Raw genomic sequence first — 23,415 nt, forward strand, 5'->3', positions numbered from 1 at the left:
CATAATTATATAAAACAAATCATTATCATTCCCATAATCAAAAGTACCACTCTCACGTTTTATTTTAAATTTGATTTTTCATACCAACAACAACCATTCTCATTATTGATTGCAACAGCAATGTTTAGCGATATACATTAATGACACTGCTTTTAATCTTAATATCTTTTCAAACTTTGAGAATGAAGAAACGTATTTAATTTGACTACAAATTCTCACTCCAAAATTAGAATCCAATGTCACGCAAGATCTCACTCCAAGATTCCACTCCATATTTTGTCGTATGCCTTTGCTAGCCTCACGGCTTTTTTTCTCTCTGAACGAAGTTGAACAATTTTCTATTATTCTCTGAATAATTCAACTGCGCTGTTTTCCTCAACGCTTGCAACGGTTTGGTCTGCAGGTATTGATTGAAAATCACTCTCAAGTATTTTGTCTTCGAACGTGAGCTGATTGCAATACTGATATATATGAGTTTGAGCCAGAATACCAGTGTTCTATTTTTATTAAACGAAAAGTACGTGACGTAATGGTTTTCCAATATTGACTATTTTAAGAAGTTTTATACGGTTTTTATAACGATTACGGTCTAAGTCATAATTATCATTAAACTAGGCGCAAATAGGAAAAAGAAGTTTATGGTGTGTAGTGCTTGAGCAGTAGTTTAGGGAGAAAATCTCTTTTCCCCCTACTTGTGTTTTTGTTGGGTATTCGTACTTTGAATAAAATGGGAGAAGAGGTATGTAAATCATTATTGATAAAGTTATTATAAAGGTTGTTTTATGTATAACGTCACGCGATTCTATATCTTTATTTGTGAATGTGATTCATTATTTACCGAAATAAACAATAAAATAGAAAAGCTACTATCTGTATGATGAAGGCCCATTGGTGGTGTACTTTTAGATCTTGTTCTCAATAATACGTTAACAGCTGCACTTAGTTCAATTGATGATTTTTTTGTTGGTTTTAACGTCGCACCGACACAAATTAGGTCATATGGCGACTTTCCAGCTTTGATGGTGGAGGAAGACCCCAGGTGCCCCTCCGTGCATTATTTCATCACGAGCGGGCACCTGGGTAGAACCACCGACCTTCCGTAAGCCATCTGGATGGCTTCCTCACATGAAGAATTCAACGTTCCGAGTGAGGCTCGAAACCACATCGATGAGGGGCAAGTGATTTGAGTTCAGCGATCTTAATCACTCGGCCACAGAGGCCCCTCGATATATTATAGTAGCCTGTCGCGAATGATCCGAAAATAACAGTTTGTGACTTTTTCTTTTGCTTTATTTTATTAAGTTCTGTGTGTGTGTGTGTGTGTGTGTGTGCGTGTGCGTGTGCGTGTGCGTGTGCGTGTTTTATTTATTTATTTATTTTTGGGAAAGCTTAAACACACAACCTCTCAGAATTTATTGCTAGCATTTTTTATCATCATTATTTTGGCGGCCATCTTGACATCAAATTATGCTATTTTTCCATTTTCTTATCAATTAAATTTCTCACAAATGAACTGTATGTCAAATGTACTGTACGTACTTTGTATGTTACATAAATGCTAGAGTGTATTATACAAAATATGCCAAAATCAAACAATGTTTGTCTTTAAAGTTAATCTTTACAATTAAAGCATAGCGATAACATGATAAAGGCAGAGTAAATGCAGGTAAGAAGCTAAAATGTGTATTTGCTTCTTGGCATCCCATATTATTGAAATTATTCAATAGTTGGCAAAGCTATTGTAATTATTACATTAAATAAGTCAAGGTAAACCATGTGTGTTATCGTCAGTTTTTTTTTTTATCTTTTTGGTTTAATTAAAAGGTTGATAATTACAAAAATTGAGAAATATATCTAGATATTTTAGAATAAACAATCACACTGTACCAGTTTTTCTGCATTTTGGAGCTGCAGTTATGATATACAATGCTTTATTACAAAACTTTTAGCTTGAATAAAATAAATAAGAAATACCAGGAAGTAACCTCAAGATGAATTGTTATTAAATGTTAATTTTGTGGTGTTATACTATTACTAAATGGCGACTGTCTCATAGCCATGCATGAATAACATTCAATGCTGAACATTGACTTTTAAATCACTTTGCTATCACTTTAGTAGGGTTGAAATTCTTCAAGATAGATAGATAGATAGATTTATTTCAACATAAAATGTACAATTTACATGGCGACTTATAATTAAAACATACAATCAAACAATAAACAAACATGTATGAATTAATATAGCCATGTCAATCAACATTATATGTTAAGGATTACACAAAAAAGAGTTAAAATAAACTCTTATTTCCATTGTGGTCCTTAAGATATAGTATTGTATGACATAGGAAGAATAATTTATCACAGTAAAAAAATAATCACAGAAAAATACCCAAAGATAAGTTTGTATAAAAATCCTATGCTTAAAAATGATTGACTAGTATAAAAAATGATTGACTAGTAAAAAAACACAATGCAAAAATCTATCTATAATGCAATCTAACTAAAAGTCATATTAAGCTTAAAAAATGTTCCTTAACCTTACGTTTAAATGAATACATGGTTGTGGCATCCCTAACATTTTGTGGCAGACTGTTCCATAAACAACAACCATTATAAGCAAATGTTTTTTTCCCAAAACCTTTGACCACTGGGAGAGCATATCTCTTACTATCTGACATTGAAAAACCTGTACCATCAAGGGAGGCATTTGCCTTTGCTCTGAACCTTGTGGGATAATCATGAACAGTATTGATAGGGGTAAAGTGTTCACTTAAATATGAAGGAGCAATAATAGAATTTATTTTATAAACATGACAGAGAGTTATTTGATTAACTCTACTTGAAACTGGTAACCAGTTAAGACGTGAAAAATGCTCAATTCCAATGTGTGACATGGGATTTAAATTCAACACAAAACGTATAAGTTTATTTTGTGTGACCTGTAACTTGTGTTTTAATTCCTGTGTTAAACTATTAAACCAAGTAGAAGAGGCATAGTCGAAATGACATTGTACAAGTGATGTAACTAAGAGCTTTTTTGTGTGCAAAGTGAGGAATTCACTTTTACGGTAGAGGAATTTTAACCGAGCATTGGATTTCTTAATAACAGACCTAGCCACTGACTCAAATGACAAACTTTGATCAATGGTTGCACCAAGATATTTAACTGAAGATTTGGATTCAATAGTTTGACCATTGCAATTTATATCAAGATTACCATGTTTTTTTAACCTTTGTACTGACCCAAATAAAATAGATTCTGTCTTACCAAGGTGAAGAGATAGTTTATTACATACAAGCCATTGACTGACAATATTCAGATCCTGACTTAAGAGATTTTCAATATCACACTTGTTTTTGGCAGACACAAGAATTGCTGAGTCATCAGCATAGAGAAGCAGCTTGTTTTTTACAACAGCTGACATGTCATTCACATAAATAAGAAAAAGCAGAGGCCCTAATATAGATCCCTGGGGCACACCACATGTTATATTGGCAGAAGAAGACAAAGTACATGATATTTCAACCAATTGGCGTCTATCAGACAAATACGAAGAAAACCATCTGATAGAGGACTCTGTGAGACCCAATGCTCTTAGTTTCATTAAAAGAATTGAGTGGTTGACGGTATCAAATGCCTTTTGTAGATCTAAAAGAACCATACCCACAAGATGACCTTTATCCATCTGAAAACGAATATAATCTGTGAGGTGAATAAGGCAAGTAGCGTAAAATTGTTTTAGATAAGTTTGCAATGCAGCTATTTACCAAAGATTATTGGTTCTACTCGAGCATTTGCCAATGCTTATCATAGCGGGCGCCTGGGCCTTCTTTTACCATTAAGAGCTAAAAAATGTTTTTATCATAAACTGTTTTGGTGGGATATAAACCTTAAAATTAAACAAAACTTCATGGTCCACTTTTTGAAGACACTCTTATGTTTTACATAATTAAATATGTTTAAAGTTTTATATCACATTGACTTAGTGCAGAAGGTAAAGTAGCAATCCCTCGAATCCCTTTATTGCATTTTTGCAATACAGCTGGTGATAAAAACAAGATTGTAAAATACCTGGCCGAGTATATCACTACAGCATCCCTAACATGTTTGAGCAGGATAGCCTCTGTGCTTACATGTTCCCTTGTTGGACTCCGCGGGGGCTGCGAGTGAAGAATCTTAACAAATTCAATAGGAAAATAAAAACAAAAGCAAACGACCGCATAACGAAACAGACTCAGAAGGTACGGAAGGTGAAAATCCCTCTCATCGACCATACACATCCAACATGGCATTTCCAAGATTTCTATTCAGTCAACTGATGAAACTTATAAAATGACAAGTCTTTTTCCATTCGTAATTGAAAAAAACACTTCAGAGTATAGCTGGTGTACTGAATTCCGTCAAAAAGTTACGCACAGGGGATCTGCTCGTTGAAGTAGAAATAGCAGCAAATGCTCACAATTTACTTAAATTAACATCGTTCTTCAACCGGCCATGTAAGTGCATTGCACACCGCACCCAGAATTCCTCAAGGGGGTCATCCGCTGTCCTGAGTTTGCGGGAGTTTCGCAGTCGAAAATTGTGCACGGCCTTGCTGATCAACATGTCACGGCTGCTAGGCAAATCAAAATTAAACAACTAGGAAAAGGAATCAATACAAACACTATAATTCTTATTTTCGGCATACCTTTCCTTACTTCAGTCATAAAAGTTGTATATCTCATGACAAAAGTGACAACATTTATTCCGAATCCACTTCAATGCTACTATTGCTTTAAGTTCGGGCACAACGAGAGAAACTGCAAAAGTGATCACATTTGCCCAAAGTGCAATTATCCAGTGCGTTGTGTGAATTGCAGCGAGCCACATTCATGCAGGTTTCGTGATTTCTTGCAAGACATGAAAACTCGAGAAGGAGGTTCTTCGTGTCAAATTCAAATTCACATCATGAGTTTTGGGGCTGTTCTGACAGCAATACTAGAGGTCAAATTATTGAAACCTGATTTGAAAGAAATTCTATCTGCTTAATGAATGATAAATCCAAAACATATCAACATCCTACTACAGGACACTACTGTTATCTTGATTTGTCAATTTGCCCAACAAGCCTATTTAGCTCACCTGAGCCAAAGGCTCATGGTGAACTTTTGTGACCACTCAATGTCCGTCGTGCGTCGTGTGTCCCTCAACAATTCCTAAAAAAATCTTCTTCTTGAAACTCGCTGGGCAGAATTACACCAAACTTCACAGGAATGATTCTTGGGTGATCCCCTTTCAAAATTATTCAAAGAATTGAATTTCAAGCAGAACTCTGGTTGCCATAGCAACCAAAAGGAAAAAACTTAAATTATCTTATTTTCCAAAACTACAGGGTCTAGGGCTTTGATATTTGGTATGTAGCATCATATAGTATTTCTCTACCAAGATTGTTCAAATTATTCCCCTAGGGTCAGATATTGCCCCGCCCCGGGGGTCACATGGTTTTAGATAGATTTATATAGGAAAAAAACTTTAAAAATCTTCTCGTTTGAAACCACAAGAACTAGGCCTTTGATATTTGGTATGTAGCATTGCCTTATGGTCCTCTACGAAGATTGTTCAAATCATGTCCCTAGGGTGAAAAGATGCCCTGCCTTGTGGGTACCAAGTTGAACATAGACTTATATAGGAAAAACTTTAAAATTCTTTTTGTCTGCAACTGCAAGGCCTAGGCCATGGAATGTAGCAAGTGGTCCTTTAACAAGATATAAAGGCCCATACCAGAGGGGGAAGTTTGCATATACTTATATAGGAATAAAAAACCTTTAAAAATCTTCTTGCCTGAAACTGCAAGGTCAAGGCTTTTGATATTTGTATGTTGCATTACCTAGTTGTCCTCTACCTTAATTGTTCGAATTATGCCCAGGGTTGAAAAGAGGCGCATACCGTGTGGGTACCAAGTTTTACATAGACTTATTTAGCAAAAATTCTAAAAATCTTCTTGTCTGAAAGTTCAGGGCTTAAGCCTTTGATATTTGGTATTTAGCATTGCTTTGTGGTTCTCTAACAAAATTGTTCAAATGCCCCTATGGTGAAAAGAGGCCCCCGCCCCGGGGGTCACTTTTATATGAATTATATAGGCAAATATACTTAAAAAGTTATCTGATCATATTTCATAGACTGTTTAATTATAATTACCTGATGACCCTAAGTAACTAGGTGTCACTTGACCGTGACCTTGACCTAATGACCTACGTTTTTGTTTTCTAAGATACAGCCTTGAAATTTGGATGACATGTACAGTATTGCACATCGATCTTAACAGCATAGAAATTGGACCATGTAAATAACTTTCAATAAAGATTTCAATACCCATCTCTAATGTTCTTATTGTGACATACCGATCTAGTTTCTTGTTTTTGAAGCTACAGCAAAATGATTTGGACCACATGTATAATGTTTGATACAGATTTCAATTCTCATCTTGAATGGTCTTTATCCTGACCTACTGACTTACTTTCTTGTTTTTGAAGATACAGCATGGAAATTTGTACCACATCCAGAACTTTTGATACAGATTTCAATACTTATCTTAAAAATTATTAACCCTGATCTACTACAGCAAAGAGATTTGGACCACCAGTAATTTTTTTTACAGATTTCAGTACTTATCATAAAGCATCTTTACCATGACCTTCTCGCCTAGTTTTTTGCCAAGCCCGTTTGCGGAAGCGAAGACAGTTGTCCAAATGACTGTTCGGTTCCTATCTCAAAGGTCATTTCACACTTGGAGGTGAAAGGTTAAATACTTTTATGACTTTTTCCGGAGCATTTCTTCTTAATGAATGGAGGGAGTTTAATGTGCTTGGTACAAATGTTCACAACCATATGACGGAGTGTCATGCGCAAGAACCAGGACCCTAGGTCTAAGGTCAAGGTCACACTTAGAGGTCAAAGGTCAGATATAAGAATGACTTTGTCCGGAGCATTTCTTTTTTGTGCATGGAGGGATTTTGATGTTACTTGGCACAGTTGTTCACCATCATGAGACGGAGTGCCATGTGCTAGAACTTAGAATTACTTCCCTTTGTTGTTACTATCAATAGCTTATATTGTAACGTTTTTATTTCTGATCGTAGGGAAAAATCAAGATCACTTTTCTGTAGTAAAATATGCATGTTACATCTTAAGGTGTATTTTGACCTATCTCTACTGTAAAAGATTTTTGTGTGGACTTAGATTTGTTTAAATATTTATTTCCCTTTGTTGTTCCTATAAATAACTTAAATTGTAAATTTTTACAATCATTTTTATTTGGCATAATGTTTGCCTCAATGATACAGGGTGTTATGTGCAACTCCTAGTCCTTTTGACAGCTGGTGGGCTCGACATGTTGCCCCTTGGCATCTAATTTGTTTTTGAAGCTTTAGCAAAGAAATTTGTTCAAGCAAGCAGTTAAACTCAGTTGAGCGATATAGGGCCATTATGGCCCTCTTGTTTTGACTTCGAATAAAGGGTGTTAGATGACTTACATGGAAGTGATCATTTCCCGATTATCTTATCAGATATTGTTCAACAAACGTCAGATGATTCCTCTTATTTTAAATTTAATAAAGCTGACTGGCAGCAATATCAGTCTTTATGCAAAAATGATTTGTCTTTGGAGAATTTTGCCATTTTTGTCCTATTGATCGGTTTTCTGTTATTTCATCAGATATTGCAGACAAGTCTATTCCAAAAACTTCAAGAAATGGAAAATCAAAAAATAAACCATGGTAAAGTGATGATTGTTAAACCGCTGACAAAAGACAATCTACAATCAGTTAAGGTTCTTAGAGCAAACGCTGACAGAACTATAAAACAAGCAAAGAAAAACTCCTGGCATTCATACGTTTCTAAACTTAATTCTAGGTCATCGATTAAAGAAGTCTTGGAAATGATTCGTAAAATGAGTGGAAAGAAAAAAATTCAAATGTTTCTCATCTTAAACAATCAGACCAGTCTACTGCATCTACCAGAGAGGACATTTCTAATACTCTTCATGACATAATTATGACCAAAGATTCCAAAACATTAAACTGACTAAAGAAAGCAAACCTCTGAATTTTGATTCAAATAATGAGGAAAATTATAATAAACCTTTTTCGATTAGAGAGTTACTTGACTCTCTAGACAAATGTCATGATACTGCAGCTTGTCCAGACCAAATACATTACAAACTTTTAAAACACTTACCATAAGAATCATTAGACCTTTTCCTTGAAATCTACAATATTACATGGAAAGCTGGTATTTTTCCAGACTCCTGGAGAGAAGCTATTGTTATTCCCATACAAAAACCCGGAAAAGATAGCAAGAACCCAAGTAATTATAGACCGATAGCCCTAACTAGCTGTTTACGTAAAACACTAGAACGTATGATAAATTCTAGACTAGTTTGGTATCTCGAATCGCAAGGATTTATTACAAACTTTCAAAGCGGATTTCGCAAACAAGGCAGGACAACTGATTATCATGTTCGACTAGAAAACTTTATTCGTGATGCATTTATTATAAAAGAGCATCTAGTGTCTGTCTGTTTTGATTTAGAAAAAGTTTATGACACTATATGGTATTATGAATGACCTTAACGACAAAGGTTTAAAAGGTCGTCTGCCAACATTTATATCACATTTTTTATATGATCGAAGTTTTAAAATACGTGTTGGTGATAACCTTTCTGACTCTTTTTAGCAAGAGCAGGGAGTTTCCTCAAGGTTTTTTTTCACACTTTTTATCATCAAAATTAATAATATTGTGAAATGTTTGTTACTAGGGACAGACTGTTCATTATATTTTGACGAGTTTTTGATATGTTATCGTTCAAAAAATATGCGTACGATTGAACGCCAATTACAACAGTTTTTGAATAAAGTTCAAACTTGAGCCATGGAAAATGGGTTTAAATTCCCCCATCGAAAACTCAGTGTGTCCACTTTTGTCAATTACGAAAACATGATTGTGACCCAGAGCTTTTTCTAAATGGTTCAAAAATACCTGTTGTTGACGAAGCAAAATTTCTTGGTGTTATATTGATAAAAAGCTTTCCTTTGATTGTTTTTCCTACGTGTTTGTATGCTTGTAAGTCTTGTTGGATGTTTGAAGCAATACGTCTGAAATGTTTTTCCATTACAGCTTCTTTTTGTTGTTGGCCTGCTGTGTAAATGCGTGGCTCCGGGGCTGTGTTTTTGGTGCTCTGTGCTTCCGAGAAATCTACCCTTACCTATTATCTTTTGTGCTGCATATAAAATACTTGAAAGCCAAATGTCTGAAGTCATTGAATCTTTTTAAAGTAATTTCAAATACTGATTTGGGAGCCGATCGCAAGGTTTTATTAAGACTTTAAGGGCTTTAAATTAGATCCAAGCTAGATTACGGTTGTTTTGTTTATGGTTCAGCAAGAAAATCTTATTTACAAATGTTAGATACCATCCATAATCAAGGTCTTCGTATTGCTCTTGGTGCATTCCGAACATCGCCAGTTGAAAGTTTATATGCTGAAGCAAACTAACCATCTCTGTACACACGCCGAGAAAAACTTTCATTGCAATATGCTTTAAGAGTGGCTGCCAACCAATCCAATCCTGCTCATGAAGTTATTTTTAAACCAAAGTACTCATATGAGAAAAACTCAAAACAAATCAAAACGTTTGGATTTCGCATAAAATCTTCTATGAATGAAACTGACTGCATTCGATAAATATGTATTGTGATATTAGGAATCCTGCTCCTAAGCAATATATTACTGAGACAGTCTGTAAATCACTCATGGACAAGTTTGTAAATGATTGGAAGGAAAGTTTAAACAGTCAAGTTGGTAATTCGAGAAAAGGTAGAAATAAGCTTAGAACATATTGTACTTTAGATAGAAAATGCCCATTTTGTGATACCGTTGAGACAGAGTCACATGTACTGTTTAACTGCTACTTGTATGAAGACTTACGAAAAAGTCTGTTTGAAAAAGCCTTGTCTGTAAATCCTCTGTTTGAAAATATGCCAGAATCCGAAAAGCTAGCATTTATTTTTACAAATAAGGAGACAATTAGATCATGTGCCAGAACCTGTTTTCTTATTCTTAATAGAAGAAAGTCTTATCTTTGTAAATAATGTCATTATAATTCTTAACCTAGTCATATTCGTTTTAGCTCATTTAAGTAACAGTTGCTGATCAGTTCATCTTAGATCTGATCTGGGTGATATATGATTTTTTAAAAAAGTTTTTTATATAAGCGCATTAGTGCCTGTATTTCTTCTCAAAATTGTAATCTTGAACTTCGTCTTAACTGTGTTTTAATGAAAGATTAGCAGCTACTACTTAGTTTTACCATGTACTATAGATTATATAATCAATTTTATTATGTACCTTTCAAAGTGCATCATTTTGTATTGTAAGAGGCAAAATGGCCCCTTCTTTCTGTGGCGCATTTGGAATGCACGACTCTGAAACAATTTCATGAATTTATTAGCTCGTCTTTTCGAAGGATATGTAGAGCTATTGCATTCGCCCATGCGGATAAAGTCAAGTGTCTGTGTTACTGGCTATTGACTTGGAATCTAAATAGGTGTTGATTATCAAAGTGTACGCCAGGAGTGACAATCACCATAACTATATTTGAATTTGACAGAATTATGCCCCTTTAATTGTAATGTAGTGGTTTTGGATAAAGTTTCTGAAAAGTTACATATTATTGTCACTATTACAGATTTTGACTTGAAGCTTAAAGTAGTAATTATTATAGTAGTCTACACCAGGAGAAACGACCTCCATAACTCTTATTTGAATTTTGGTAGAATTATGCCTGTTTTTTAACTCTTAATTAAGAGTCAGGCACTGAGAAAGGTCAAGCGTGCTGTATTACGGACAGCTCTTGGTTGCATTTATGGTTTCTGTGTTGTGGGTCCCAGGTGCATTGGAGCAAGTGGTGTCACAGCTGATACAGTCTCTTATAGTCCTACTTATAGAGCGGCTATGTACTTAGTTTTATTTATGTATAATTGAATTGTAAACTTACATGTTTGCATAAAGATGAGACTAAAATAAAAAAATAAAACAATACATGCATGCACAACACAACACAACACAACCACAACATAGTATACACATACACTAAACTTCAGTACACACACGCACACACACAAGCACACACACACAAGCATGCACCACTTGAAATGAACACAACACAAAATGCAACACAATACACTTGCAATAGTTTTACTGTGATTTTAATAGTGTAATGTACTATTTTTAAAAAAAAAGTCTCTTGTAATTCTATATAGAATGGCCATTTACTTGTATGATATGTGATTTTTATTGTTTGTATATGTGTATAAAATGTAAATGGATGAGACTCTAATAAAAAAATGAAATATAGTATATACATTTTTACCTAACTGATTATAGTTAGATATGTTTTACATTATTCATAGTGTTCTTTACATTTTACATGGATGTTTTTAGGTGCGCTTTACATTTTACATCAATGTTTATGTTTAACAGTTTGCGTTTGCAATATGACTTCTTCTCGGCGATATATGATCATTTTGTGTCGATTCGCCGTAAAACCCAACTCACTCACTCAGTGCAAGATAAATGCCGACGTTTTATCTGTAATTGTTTAGGAAGACTCATATGCTCTTCTTTGTATTATTTCTGGCATATATGATCACCTGGTTGAACCGTTGACCTTCCAAAAGCAGGCTTGATGACTCACATGTTGACCAAAGCAGGGCTCGAACCCTCAGAGACTACTTTGCTACAGGGATACCTGCTAACTGTACTAGATGACAAGTTACATTGTAAAAAAAAAACATTACTGAATAGAATATTAAGATTTTTATTAATGTGTTATTCAATGAGTTAATTCTGATTCTTTTAAATAAGGTTCTACAAAAGTTGTTTTTCTTGCATTAATGATTTCCAATATATGTAGTAAATTATACATATAACTGGGTAATACTATTCAAATTGTATGTCAATAACATCCTTTTAAAATGTAGAAAAAGTTAAACATCAGCTCACGGGGGAGGAAGTGTTACACGAAGTACGGAGTTCTTCTGATAACCTGTCATGTTTTCTTCTGATAACTGTTATGGAGTTCCTGGAAAACGTTACAGAATTCTTCTAATATCTGTATGGCAAAACAAGGAATCGGTCGACGAAATGGTAATTATCAATCATTAAAAAGAGAGAATTGGGAGTAAAACTAAAGTTTGATGATCAGTTGTGCTATGCGTCAGAAAAAAACTGTTTAGTCTAATAATCAGCGCTACTTCTTTGAAATCAAGACATTTTGAGTAAAATATCGAAATCGTTTGCTTATTCATGCATATTAATCTACTCATCTACTAATATGTATGAATAAGCAAACGATTTCGATATTTTACTCAAAATGTCTTGATTTCAAAGAAGTGGCGCTGATTATTAGACTAAACAGTTTTTTTCTGACGCATAGCACAAAACATTAAGCAACCTTGATCATCAGACTTTAGTTTTACACCCAATTCTCTCTTTTTAAAGATTGATAATTACCATTTTGCAGACCGATTCCTTGTTTTGTCATACAGATATCAGAAGAACTCTGTAACGTTTTCCAGGAACTCCGTAACAGTTATCAGAAGAAAACACGACAGGTTATCAGAAGAACTTCGTCCTTCGTGTAACACTTCCTCCCCCGTTAACTGGACCAAGATGAATGAAATAGGATAACAAAAGAGGACCACCGGCGTTGAATTTAGGAGAATAAAGTTAAGTACCAATATAAAACTCGGTGATGCATAGCCAGGGTCATAAAGACATCTTTTAGATGTGGTTGCTTACCATTTCGGGATACCACAGGAGGTCAAGGAAGTAAAGGCACTTCCGTTTTGTTCTTCGGCATTTTCATTTTTATATTCAACTCTAGTCTCGTCAGAAAGTCGACAGTTGAAGACATAGTTAAACAAAACTGGTAAATACAATGTAGAGAGGACATAGATTTGAAGATTTATTCCCCTACAAGCTTACTAAGGTCTAACAATGTTATTGCCATATCTACAATTGGAAAGTCATTCAGCTTGCTTTGTTGAACAAATGTTTACAATTAGTGGTAGCGCTCAAAAATGCATTTTGTTTCTACAAAAAATGTTATAATAAGGTCTTTTTAAGGACTCATTCATTTGGTGATTGTAATACTGAAGTTCTCTTTTTGCAACTGTTAATACTCAGTTGTCCGAAGATATTGGATTAAATAAGACTGAACTCATCAGATCCAGAAAGAACACGTATCAAATGTTTGGTGTGTGAAAAGATATCATTTTGTAGTGAAACTGTATGACATTTTATTTATTCACAGTTCGACTGACACCGTCCATAACACAACCACGGATTTCCATATCTATAAGATGTCTCAGACTATAATAGTTACGGTTAGAATGAAAGAGTTATCAAACATGTATAGCGAGTGTGTGAGGGAAAGGGGTGCGATGGAATTCGTCATATTTCATACAGATATGCTTGTCTGTATCCAAATTTAGATGCACATGTTACACCAACAAGTTTGATTGCTGAAATTTTGCTTTTAACAATGCTTGTTTGTGTAAAGCTGCAGAAAATTTATTAAAGTAATATCTTACTATTTTACTTAAAGTGATTCAAAAAAATAGAAAAAGTGGAAACTTCACAGGTCGCTCAACCGACAAATACGAAAATGTTAAACTGCTAATGCAACTTTATGTTTTCTTCTACAACAGTATGCCAGTTTATGACACTGTCATATTTTATCTGTAGCAGGTAATGTATTAGACTTTGGAAAAGCTGTACTCTTAAATAAAAAGTGTTACAATGATGATGTTCAAATGAAAAGAAAATCAGATAACTCTAATGCCATCACCATAATCCACATTTGTGTTTTCATGCACTACATTAGGTATTCATTGCAGCAGGGAATTTTTTCTACATCCTGTCAATCAAGAGTTTTAAATATAAAGTCTTTAAATAATTGACACTATGTTTAAGATGAATGTCTTAATCTTTATTTTTTTCAAAGAATGACCAGATTTTACCATTTAAGAATTAAATGAATAAAAAAGACGATTTTCTACCTATAATTTCATTTGAAAAGTTTGTTTCTAATGTATATAAAATCAATACTTGACTAAAACTTTAAAGAAACCTTATAAATACAATCCTTTACTATTTACTATTAATTACTAAAATATTTTAAGGCTAGATTGAATATATAAGGGCATAATAACTGAAATATAGTAACCATTTTGAAAATCAATGCCATAATGATTACCAATGTATCACATAACCTAGGAACATCAAAGGATTGCAATTCACCACAGACTATAGGCAGAGCTGTGTACGAAAGTAAAAATGTAATAATTTTGTTAATAATCATGTTCAATTATAAACTTAATTTTCCCAGGACAAACAAGAAGTTCTACTAAATATGGTTGCGTTTTTAATTGAGGGGTTCCACAGCGGATATTGTCGATATTAATATATGTTATAGTAATAGCAAGATTTAAACCGTGGCCATGATACCAATTTTATTCTTTTTCTTCGCATGCAAAGTTTGAAAAATAAAGATAAATAACAATTAGTTACTTCTCAATTTTCAAAATATTTATTTTTCTCATTGAACTCAGAAAAATTTTAAATAAAAGTTATATTTTCGGGGTACTGTGTACAAATACTGCATTTGAAGCACCTGACCTTAACTTAACTTTCCTGAAATATTTGCTTTATTTGGACTCTATTTCTTCAACTAGCTAAGTCATTCCTGTTTTGTTAGAATTGTAACTGTTAGATTCACTGATATAAAGAATTTACAGAGTGGTGTATTAAATTTAGGTTAAATACCATAACTTTATCATTAATATGTACTTATACACTTGTTTTAGCAAACGTCTGTGTGACAGGAAAGGCCGTACCGGCGACAGTAACCATCAGAACAAATCAACACCCTTTACAATATTTACAAATATATTTACATAAGATGATTATTAACAATGAATAGATGATATGAAAAAAAACTGATTATAAGAAAGAAAAAAAAATAAAGTTCAGTATCTCTAGATACAAAAGTTCTTATAGTTCCATTCTAATCTGACGTGGCACAGTTCTTTAATTTAATTGCGAACTTTAAGTAGCACAAACAATATATGACGTGTCTTTAAATCAAGTACCTTTAAACCGTGAATACGTTGATTCCGTATTGGCTCCCTATGGTGGTAGGTGATTGCATCCCTGAGCTGACTTCAGAGGATAACAAAAATCAGCGTCTTTGCGGTTTACGGCACAACCATGGGACGAAAGCTCTGCGCTGGGAATATCACATCCAGGCGAGTGAAGACAAGTAAACCTCGGGCATTGTACTTCCGGGTTATGACATCACCAGGTAAAATCGTCTGGCGGAAGAAGCTAAAATATATAACATATGGTAAGCACCATAGCAAAACAAATAAGTCAGGGCATAAAACTGCTCCTTTGGGTTACACCATACCTCCGTAGGCTCCCATAAATAATACGTGCTACTTATACAAAATATATGTGCTACTAAGTTCATACGTCACGTGATTAAAATACGTCACTAATTACTTCCATTATTACAAAAATTACTTACTTAAAAGACTAAAGTTAAAGTATGAAAAAGATATGAAAAGTTTATGATGAAAAAATATAGTAATGGAAATGATAAACTGCAGCCATTATTTACAACTACAAATTAACAAAATTCAATGTAAATCAAAAGTTATATGATAGTTGGCATCCATATAATATCTAATGCCATACACTAAAACGGACATTGTATGTATATGCAATAGACTGGCACACAATTTCATATTACAATAATATATTACATACATGGTACTAGACTTGCCATGTAGATTTCTACATTACAGTGCAATGCAGTATCGGCGTTCCATAACAACGAAATGTTTGACATATGTTTTTGAAACAGAGTACTTTATAAATATCATGTTACAAATTTCAGTACAAATTTTACATCTTATATAAACGAAACATTTTAGATTCCTCTTTCGAAATAATTTACAAAAGTCTGAAAAAAATAATAAATTATCCTGACATACCGAAACTAGCTAAAATCATATGCCGAAAAGTAAATGTTACAGAATTCTGTAGAATGCACAAAAATTTACCAAATAAAAATCGTAATGCAAAAATCATACAAAAATCTAACAAATAAATTTCTTACCTCGATCGAGCATAATTTCTAGCAAGAAAAATTAATCAGACATAGATTCGTCTATAATGTCGGAAGGTGGTGTGCGCAAGGCATATCTAGTCCAGTCTATTTAAAGGGTAATGTCCCGCCAAATACTAAATTTCATTGGATTCACGGCTAAGCCGTGAACTCAGACTATTTGAATTTCCACGGGACTCACGATATAGCCGGGGAATCTAACTACATTGGCGCGGATTGAAATTGACAATTTGAGGCCCATTATAGTGGTTTTGGGGATAAAAACATGAATTACTGAAGTTTATAAAATATCAACTTTCTTATTACTGAACCGAATTTGATAAAATTTACATGGAAATTTAAGTTATGAAATACAGAAAAACATGAGAGGTATTTCATGCGTGAAATCTGTATGTCAATTTGTGACAGTCTGTTGTAGGTTTACAGTATCATAGACCATGAATTCCTGAATTTCAATATAAAAAAAGATATATTTGTACGCAGCGTTAATAGATGCAGGACCAGAGATAAAACAGTCGTAAGACAATTATTCGTAAGAATTACATATCATATAAGTGTTCTGTACTGCATTTCATACTTCATGTTTCTTTTCTATAAACTACAAGTTTTTGGCATATTGGCAGGAACACAGTTGATTAAAAATATTTTTTTTAAAATAAGTTAAACTGAGTGGTCGCCAACTGTATTTATCAAATTCGTACTTTTACCTGTACATTATTTATGTTCTGATTTTGTTTAAACTATTCCAGTGAAACAGGTTTAAATACATGTGCTTCGTCTATCGGTCCTTTAGTTGGGACATTTGATAGCTACTGTCTGTTACACATACAATATTTATAAAAAGGCAAATATAAGTTATGTTGTAAACTCAGTTTGCATTAGAACCATTTCCCGAGTTGTAATACACGGTATACGCACCGTCAGACTGATGGGTTGGTAAGGGAAGAATATTTGAAAAGTGTGGAGAGACTAGCAGAAAAAGGAAATAGATACTCGGGTTTTAATTTCGATTTTGCATTAATTCTAAGAGTATTCTAGATACTATATTGATTTTTCGCTTTGCTCGCAATATATATTCCATTCATATTTATACACCACCATGTATTTCTAATAACAACTCGGTACTATGACTAGTGTTTCGGAATATCTAGGATATACACCAGTTTCAGTTCTCGCTCTGCTGGCAGTAAATATCATAGCATTTTTGTGAGGAGCACTTAAGCAATCTGACATTAAATTTGCAACTGAGTTCACGAGACTTTAAGAGGTTACGACCCAACTGTTTTGAGACATACCGCATGTTTAGTGTTCAACCCGTTTACAGTTGGACACTACGCTTCCCTCTTTGATTGCGTCTGACGGAAGAGGGGGGGGGGGGACTCTATGATGAGCAGTTTTTAAATCCTACCAGGACTGAACTGTTTTGATATTTGTCTTCTGACCTGTTTCGTCGGGCCCTTAAGGGTGTTTCTCTTGTTGCTCTGTCTTCTGAAAAGGCATCGAGTACATACGTTTTTGGTTCTTAAGGTTTGCTTTTTATATATTTATACACGAGCATTTTTGTGTTTTACATGCCATGCCTTTTTGTTTCCATTACGTGTGTTAGAGATTCACCTGGAGGGGATTACTTTTATTTACACTGTCCCATGTCTTTGGAACATGGTGGGGGTAAGAGTGAGGTTGGGTGCGCACCATAAACCGGTTTAAGCTCCCCAGTGGTGTTTTTGCCACTGACCGTTCCAAGGCGGTGCCCCACTGTGTTCCTTTGTTTGTTCGTTTTGTCCTTGTGTGTTGACTTTGTGTGCGCGCGTGTGTGTATGCTTATTGTTCGTCTTGTCCTTATGTGTTGGCTTTGAGTGTGTGTGTGTGTGTGTGTTGTTCGTTTTGTCCTGGTGTGTAAGCTTTGAGTGTGTGTGTGTGTGTGTGTGGTGCACGCGTTTGCGTGCTGGGGGGTTCGTTTTGAAGGGGCTGCGCTTTTGGTGCGTGACATTCCCTGTTTGATATTTTTCTTTGTTTTTATGCGCACAACTGTGTTGTTTGTGCCGTGTGGCGGCCGTAAAAAGTCTCCCCGTACATTCAATCAATGTTGTTATATTTTCATCCTTCAGGGATTGTTATTCGTTCTAAACTCTCAGCCTCTGTCAAGATGGAGAAGTATCTTATACCACGTTGAAGGTTTTGTGTTCACTGACATTCGGGTCCATGCTAGTTATCCCGTCCTTTTGTATTCTTGGACCTCCAGTGCCTTTTTAACCGGCGCTTAACATTTTCACTTAACGAATTGAAACTGATGACTGATCTACCCGAACGCCACTTTTCACAGAATGGTATTACAATTATTACATTTCATGAGTATATATAATAGAGTACCGAAATTAATTCTTTCACCTCTTCGGTTACATTCTGCATCTTCTGTTCATCTGCCTAACGATAACAGTACTTTTTTAAGACATACACCATCGATCAGTCTTTCTCCACTTAAGCTACATTCTGTTCAATCAGTTTATATTCCACGTACTAGTTTAAACTATCCAGCTGTTTTTCGTAATAATCTACGTATTTGTCTATCACCTTTAACTTCTACTATACTGAAAAAATATAAAATTAAACATACCAATTTTCCACAGAGATGTAGAGAGTACCGTTCTATTAACAAATGCAGTTCTAAGAGGTGCGGTTGTTGCAATCATTTATCGCACAGGTCTACAATTACCTCAAACGTTAACGGCAGAACTTTTAATGTGGTACTTAATTCTGACGTTGATTGAAATACGTCCCACATGATATATGTACTGACTTGAAACGCACCCAGTTGTGGTATTCAATATGTTGGCCAAACAGGGCGTTCTTTAAAAATTCGTTTCCGTGAACATTCATACAAAATGCGTAGTCGGAACAAGTTTTCTACATTTTTATACCAACACTTTCGTAAATCTGGCCATACATTTGATCAGGTAACAATGCAACCAGTAGAGCAAATCGTATATGATACTAATTCCACATCTAGTTTTAAAATTAAAGCCAGACATGTAGCAGAATTCAAATGGATTAAAAATTTACAATCACCGTTTCCGTTGGGCTTAAATGATAATATTTATCAGGAAGGTAATATCTCTAAAAACCCTGATATCGATATCTTTTCTATTTTAAATATTAGGAAACGTAAATCCAGGTCTCATGGAATTAGACGAAATGGTAATGTTAAACGCAAATCTAAAGTCAATATATCTGTTGCTGACCTCGATTTAATTCTTTCAAACTCTGGTAGACATTCAATGCTTTCTCGTCTTTCATCTTTATCTGTACAGCCTCTTAAAAAGCTGGACGAGGAAGCGGACCAGTATGTTATTCAAACAGATCCGTTTTACACTGTATCATATCTTATTCAAAGTTACACACAACATGTTCTCCGTCCACATATTAAACATCCAATCTGACCATGAGAGACATTTTCTTAAAATATATTTCATGAACAAAGGTATTGACTTCATCGATGTACCTAGTATATTTCGGGATAAACGTGTCATTGATTCTGTGCCTAAATATTTCAGAAACTCCGAAGTTCCTATTGTCTGTTATAAATATAAAACACCTGTAAGAAATGTTATTTTCAATTACAATAATATTGTTTCCGACTTAGATGTTCAAACAAATACTCCTTCTTACTGCGAATGTAAAAACTCAATATTTTGCTATTCAGATGCAGGTCATGTCATCACTGGTAATTTTGATATTATTAAAGACAAACGTATTCGTAATTTATTTTTTAAAGGACCTAAATATAGAATTTCTTCAACTATTGATTTTAATGCTTGTCGTGGTCACATTGCAGAATCCATTGAAACCTTCTGTGTTAAATGGTGTCGTCGTGAGAACGCTGATCCCAATGCATTAACGTCTTGGAAACGAAATATTTTTAACATTGTTGATTCTCGAATAAAATTTTATCAAACTAATGTACACCTACTTCCACCAAAACCCAAGTTGTTTACTTTAAGACATTTGAAAAAGGAAATCCAAGAATTTCATTCTAAGTATGTCTTAGTTCCAGCAGACAAGGCGGCCAACAATATTATCATCATTTGACGCCTGCATTATATTAATGTTTTACAAAACGAACTAAATAGCACTAAAACTTATACATTGAGTCCTTCTGTTGAAAACAAATTGGTTACTGATCACATCACTGAAGTTTCTAATTTAAAAGTTCGTATAGACGATCAACAAATTAAACTACCGACCATGTACTGGATTCCTAAATTGCACAAACAACCATATAAAGCTCGCTTTATCGCTAATTCAAGCTCTTGTACAACTACAAATATTTCAAAACTATTAACATCATGTCTAACTGCTGTGAAAGCCCACGTGGAAAGATACTGCGATAAAGTATACGAAAACTCTGGTAAACACTTATTTTGGTCGATTAAAAATTCTGGCGAAATCCTGGATAAGTTGAAAATTAATAATTACAAGGTATCTACAGTCAGTACATACGATTTTTCTACTTTGTATACACTTTACCACATAACTTATAAATGACAAATTAACTGCCCTAATTCAAAAGACTTTTGCCAGAGAGAATGCTACATTTATCGCTTGCAATTTTGATAAAGCTTTTTTTACTAGCAATATTATTAAACATTATACTATGTGGACCTGTGACGAAGTTTGTAAAGCCCTTTCCTTTTTATTGAACAACATTTACATCAGGTTTGGGAATGCAGTTTTTAGACAAGTTGTTGGTATTCCCATGGGAACAAATTGTGCACCCCTTGTCGCAGATTTGTTTTTATATTGTTATGAAAGAGACTTTATGTGAGCCTTTCTCCAGATACGCAAGCAGATATTATAACTGCATTTAATAATACATCACGCTATCTGGATGATATTCTTAATATGGATAATCCGTTTTTTGGTCATTTGGTGGGTACTATTTATCCTAGGGAGCTTCAGTTAATTAAAACTAACAATTCGGATACTGATGCTTCATTTTTAGATTTACATCTCTCTATTTATGACAATATTATACATACCAAAACTTATGACAAGAGGGATGATTTTAATTTTAGTATTGTAAATTTTCCCCATTTGGATGGGGATGTACCTCAGGCTATATCTTATGGGGTATATATTTCTCAATTAATTCGGTTTGCCAGAGCGTGTAGTCATGTCAAGCATTTCAATGAACGTAATCAATATATTACAAGTAAACTTCTTCAGCAAGGCTACCGTTATTACAAATTGCGTAAAAATTTTTACTAAATTTTTTTATCGTAATTCTGATTTAGTTTTAAAATTCAATAGTAATTTAAAGACACTTCTGCGAGAAGGTATTTCTAAACCCGTTTTTTATGGGGATGTGGTTTACAAACTTCGTAAGATCTTGGGTCATGGTAATTTTCCAAATGTATTTGGAAAGATTATCAAACGTTTTATTAAAAGAGGTTACGACCCAACTGTTTTGAGACATACCGCATGTTTAGTGTTCAACCCGTTTACAGTTGGACACTACGCTTCCCTCTTTGATTGCGTCTGACGGAAGAGGGGGGGGGGGGGGGGGGGGGGGGGGGACTCTATGATGAGCAGTTTTTAAATCCTACCAGGACTGAACTGTTTTGATATTTGTCTTCTGACCTGTTTCGTCGGGCCCTTAAGGGTGTTTCTCTTGTTGCTCTGTCTTCTGAAAAGGCATCGAGTACATACGTTTTTGGTTCTTAAGGTTTGCTTTTTATATATTTATACACGAGCATTTTTGTGTTTTACATGCCATGCCTTTTTGTTTCCATTACGTGTGTTAGAGATTCACCTGGAGGGGATTACTTTTATTTACACTGTCCCATGTCTTTGGAACATGGTGGGGGTAAGAGTGAGGTTGGGTGCGCACCATAAACCGGTTTAAGCTCCCCAGTGGTGTTTTTGAGTGGCTTTGAGTGTGTGTGTGTGTGTTGTTCGTTTTGTCATGGTGTGTAAGCTTTGAGTGTGTGTGTGTGTGTGTGTGTGTGTGGTGCACGCGTTTGCGTGCTGGGGGGTTCGTTTTGAGGGGGCTGCGCTTTTGGTGCGTGGCATTCCCTGTTTGATATTTTTCTTTGTTTTTAGTTACTGGTAGCTGATAAACTTACACATTCTACCAATATCCGTATAAGAATCTTGTATGTTTACTGATAGTAACGGTATATGAGAATATTTACATTAGTATACGAAAACTGTCTACATTAATATACTGTTACAATAGTATATGAATAGTTTTTATACTCATTAATGAATACTGTCTTTTAGAAGCTTAAAATAAGTTTCATTTGTACAGTGTCTTTATATGCAGAACAGCATAGTGATGCAGCGTGATTGCGGACACGTTATCGTTAGATCCAGGTTACATGTTAGTTTGATGATTGTCAGGACTTGATGGTGGCCGGTGCGAGGCGTTACCAACGGTTAGGGAGGTAGTGTGCACCGTCTGACTATGGCTAATCTTTACCTTGGAAACTAGCACTTAATTGTTCCCCTATATATTTTCGTGTGTGTATTTTTTTTGTAGTTTTTCTGTATATTTTTCACTGTATATACATTATATACTTAAGCATGGTGACGTACTATTTACACCTAGAACAAACACACACCACAAACATTCTGTCTACAAGTATAACTAAATTTGCACCGCTTTTCGTCAAACTTTATCACATGTACGCAGATATATATGATATACAAAATATCGCAAGTATTTCAATACTTATGCTCGGCCAGCACAAGCTTCAACCAACAGCCATTCAAAACCAAACAATTAATCTGAAAAACTCAGAGCAATATATATATTCGAACGATACACCACCAAACTGCAGAAAATCAATTTATACACCTCTAAAACACAAAAGAACCCATCAACACACACATTCAAACAACCAGCCAAATCATAAACTTCAATTCACAAAAGAACCAACAATTCCAACCTTCAACAACCAAGTATCAGCTTCAAAACAAAACCACGATTAAACAACCAAACAACCAAAATATTCGCCGAGCAATTCAACAATTATGTACAATAAAATGTACGCCACCAATCTCCAACAAATAAATCAAGAAACAAATCTTTCCTTCGAAAATCGAGCAACCAATTGACTCTAAACAACGTTAAAAATACTGCATGTATAGCATGCGTCTTTCTCTCGCTAAAGCGCGACCAAAA

At 34.5% G+C, this 23,415-nt stretch overlaps 1 protein-coding gene across 2 annotated transcripts in view; it reads left to right on the top strand.

The window, feature by feature from the left end:
- The window catches only part of LOC128552913 (uncharacterized), a 33,077-nt gene that overhangs the window by 8,425 nt on the left and 1,237 nt on the right, over positions 1 to 23,415 (top strand). Inside the window, exon 1 of one of the 2 annotated variants that reach the window (XM_053533989.1) lies at positions 581 to 739. The exons of the other annotated variant lie outside the window; for it this stretch is intronic. Coding sequence (XP_053389964.1) covers positions 728 to 739 — 12 coding nt within the window. The 5' untranslated portion in view covers positions 581 to 727. Of the gene's footprint in view, positions 1 to 580; positions 740 to 23,415 lie in introns of those variants that run through there. 2 annotated transcript variants of the gene reach the window in all.

Source organism: Mercenaria mercenaria, unplaced genomic scaffold (genome assembly GCF_021730395.1).
Source record: "Mercenaria mercenaria strain notata unplaced genomic scaffold, MADL_Memer_1 contig_3286, whole genome shotgun sequence".
In the NCBI taxonomy this organism is placed as follows: Eukaryota; Metazoa; Mollusca; class Bivalvia; order Venerida; family Veneridae; genus Mercenaria; species Mercenaria mercenaria.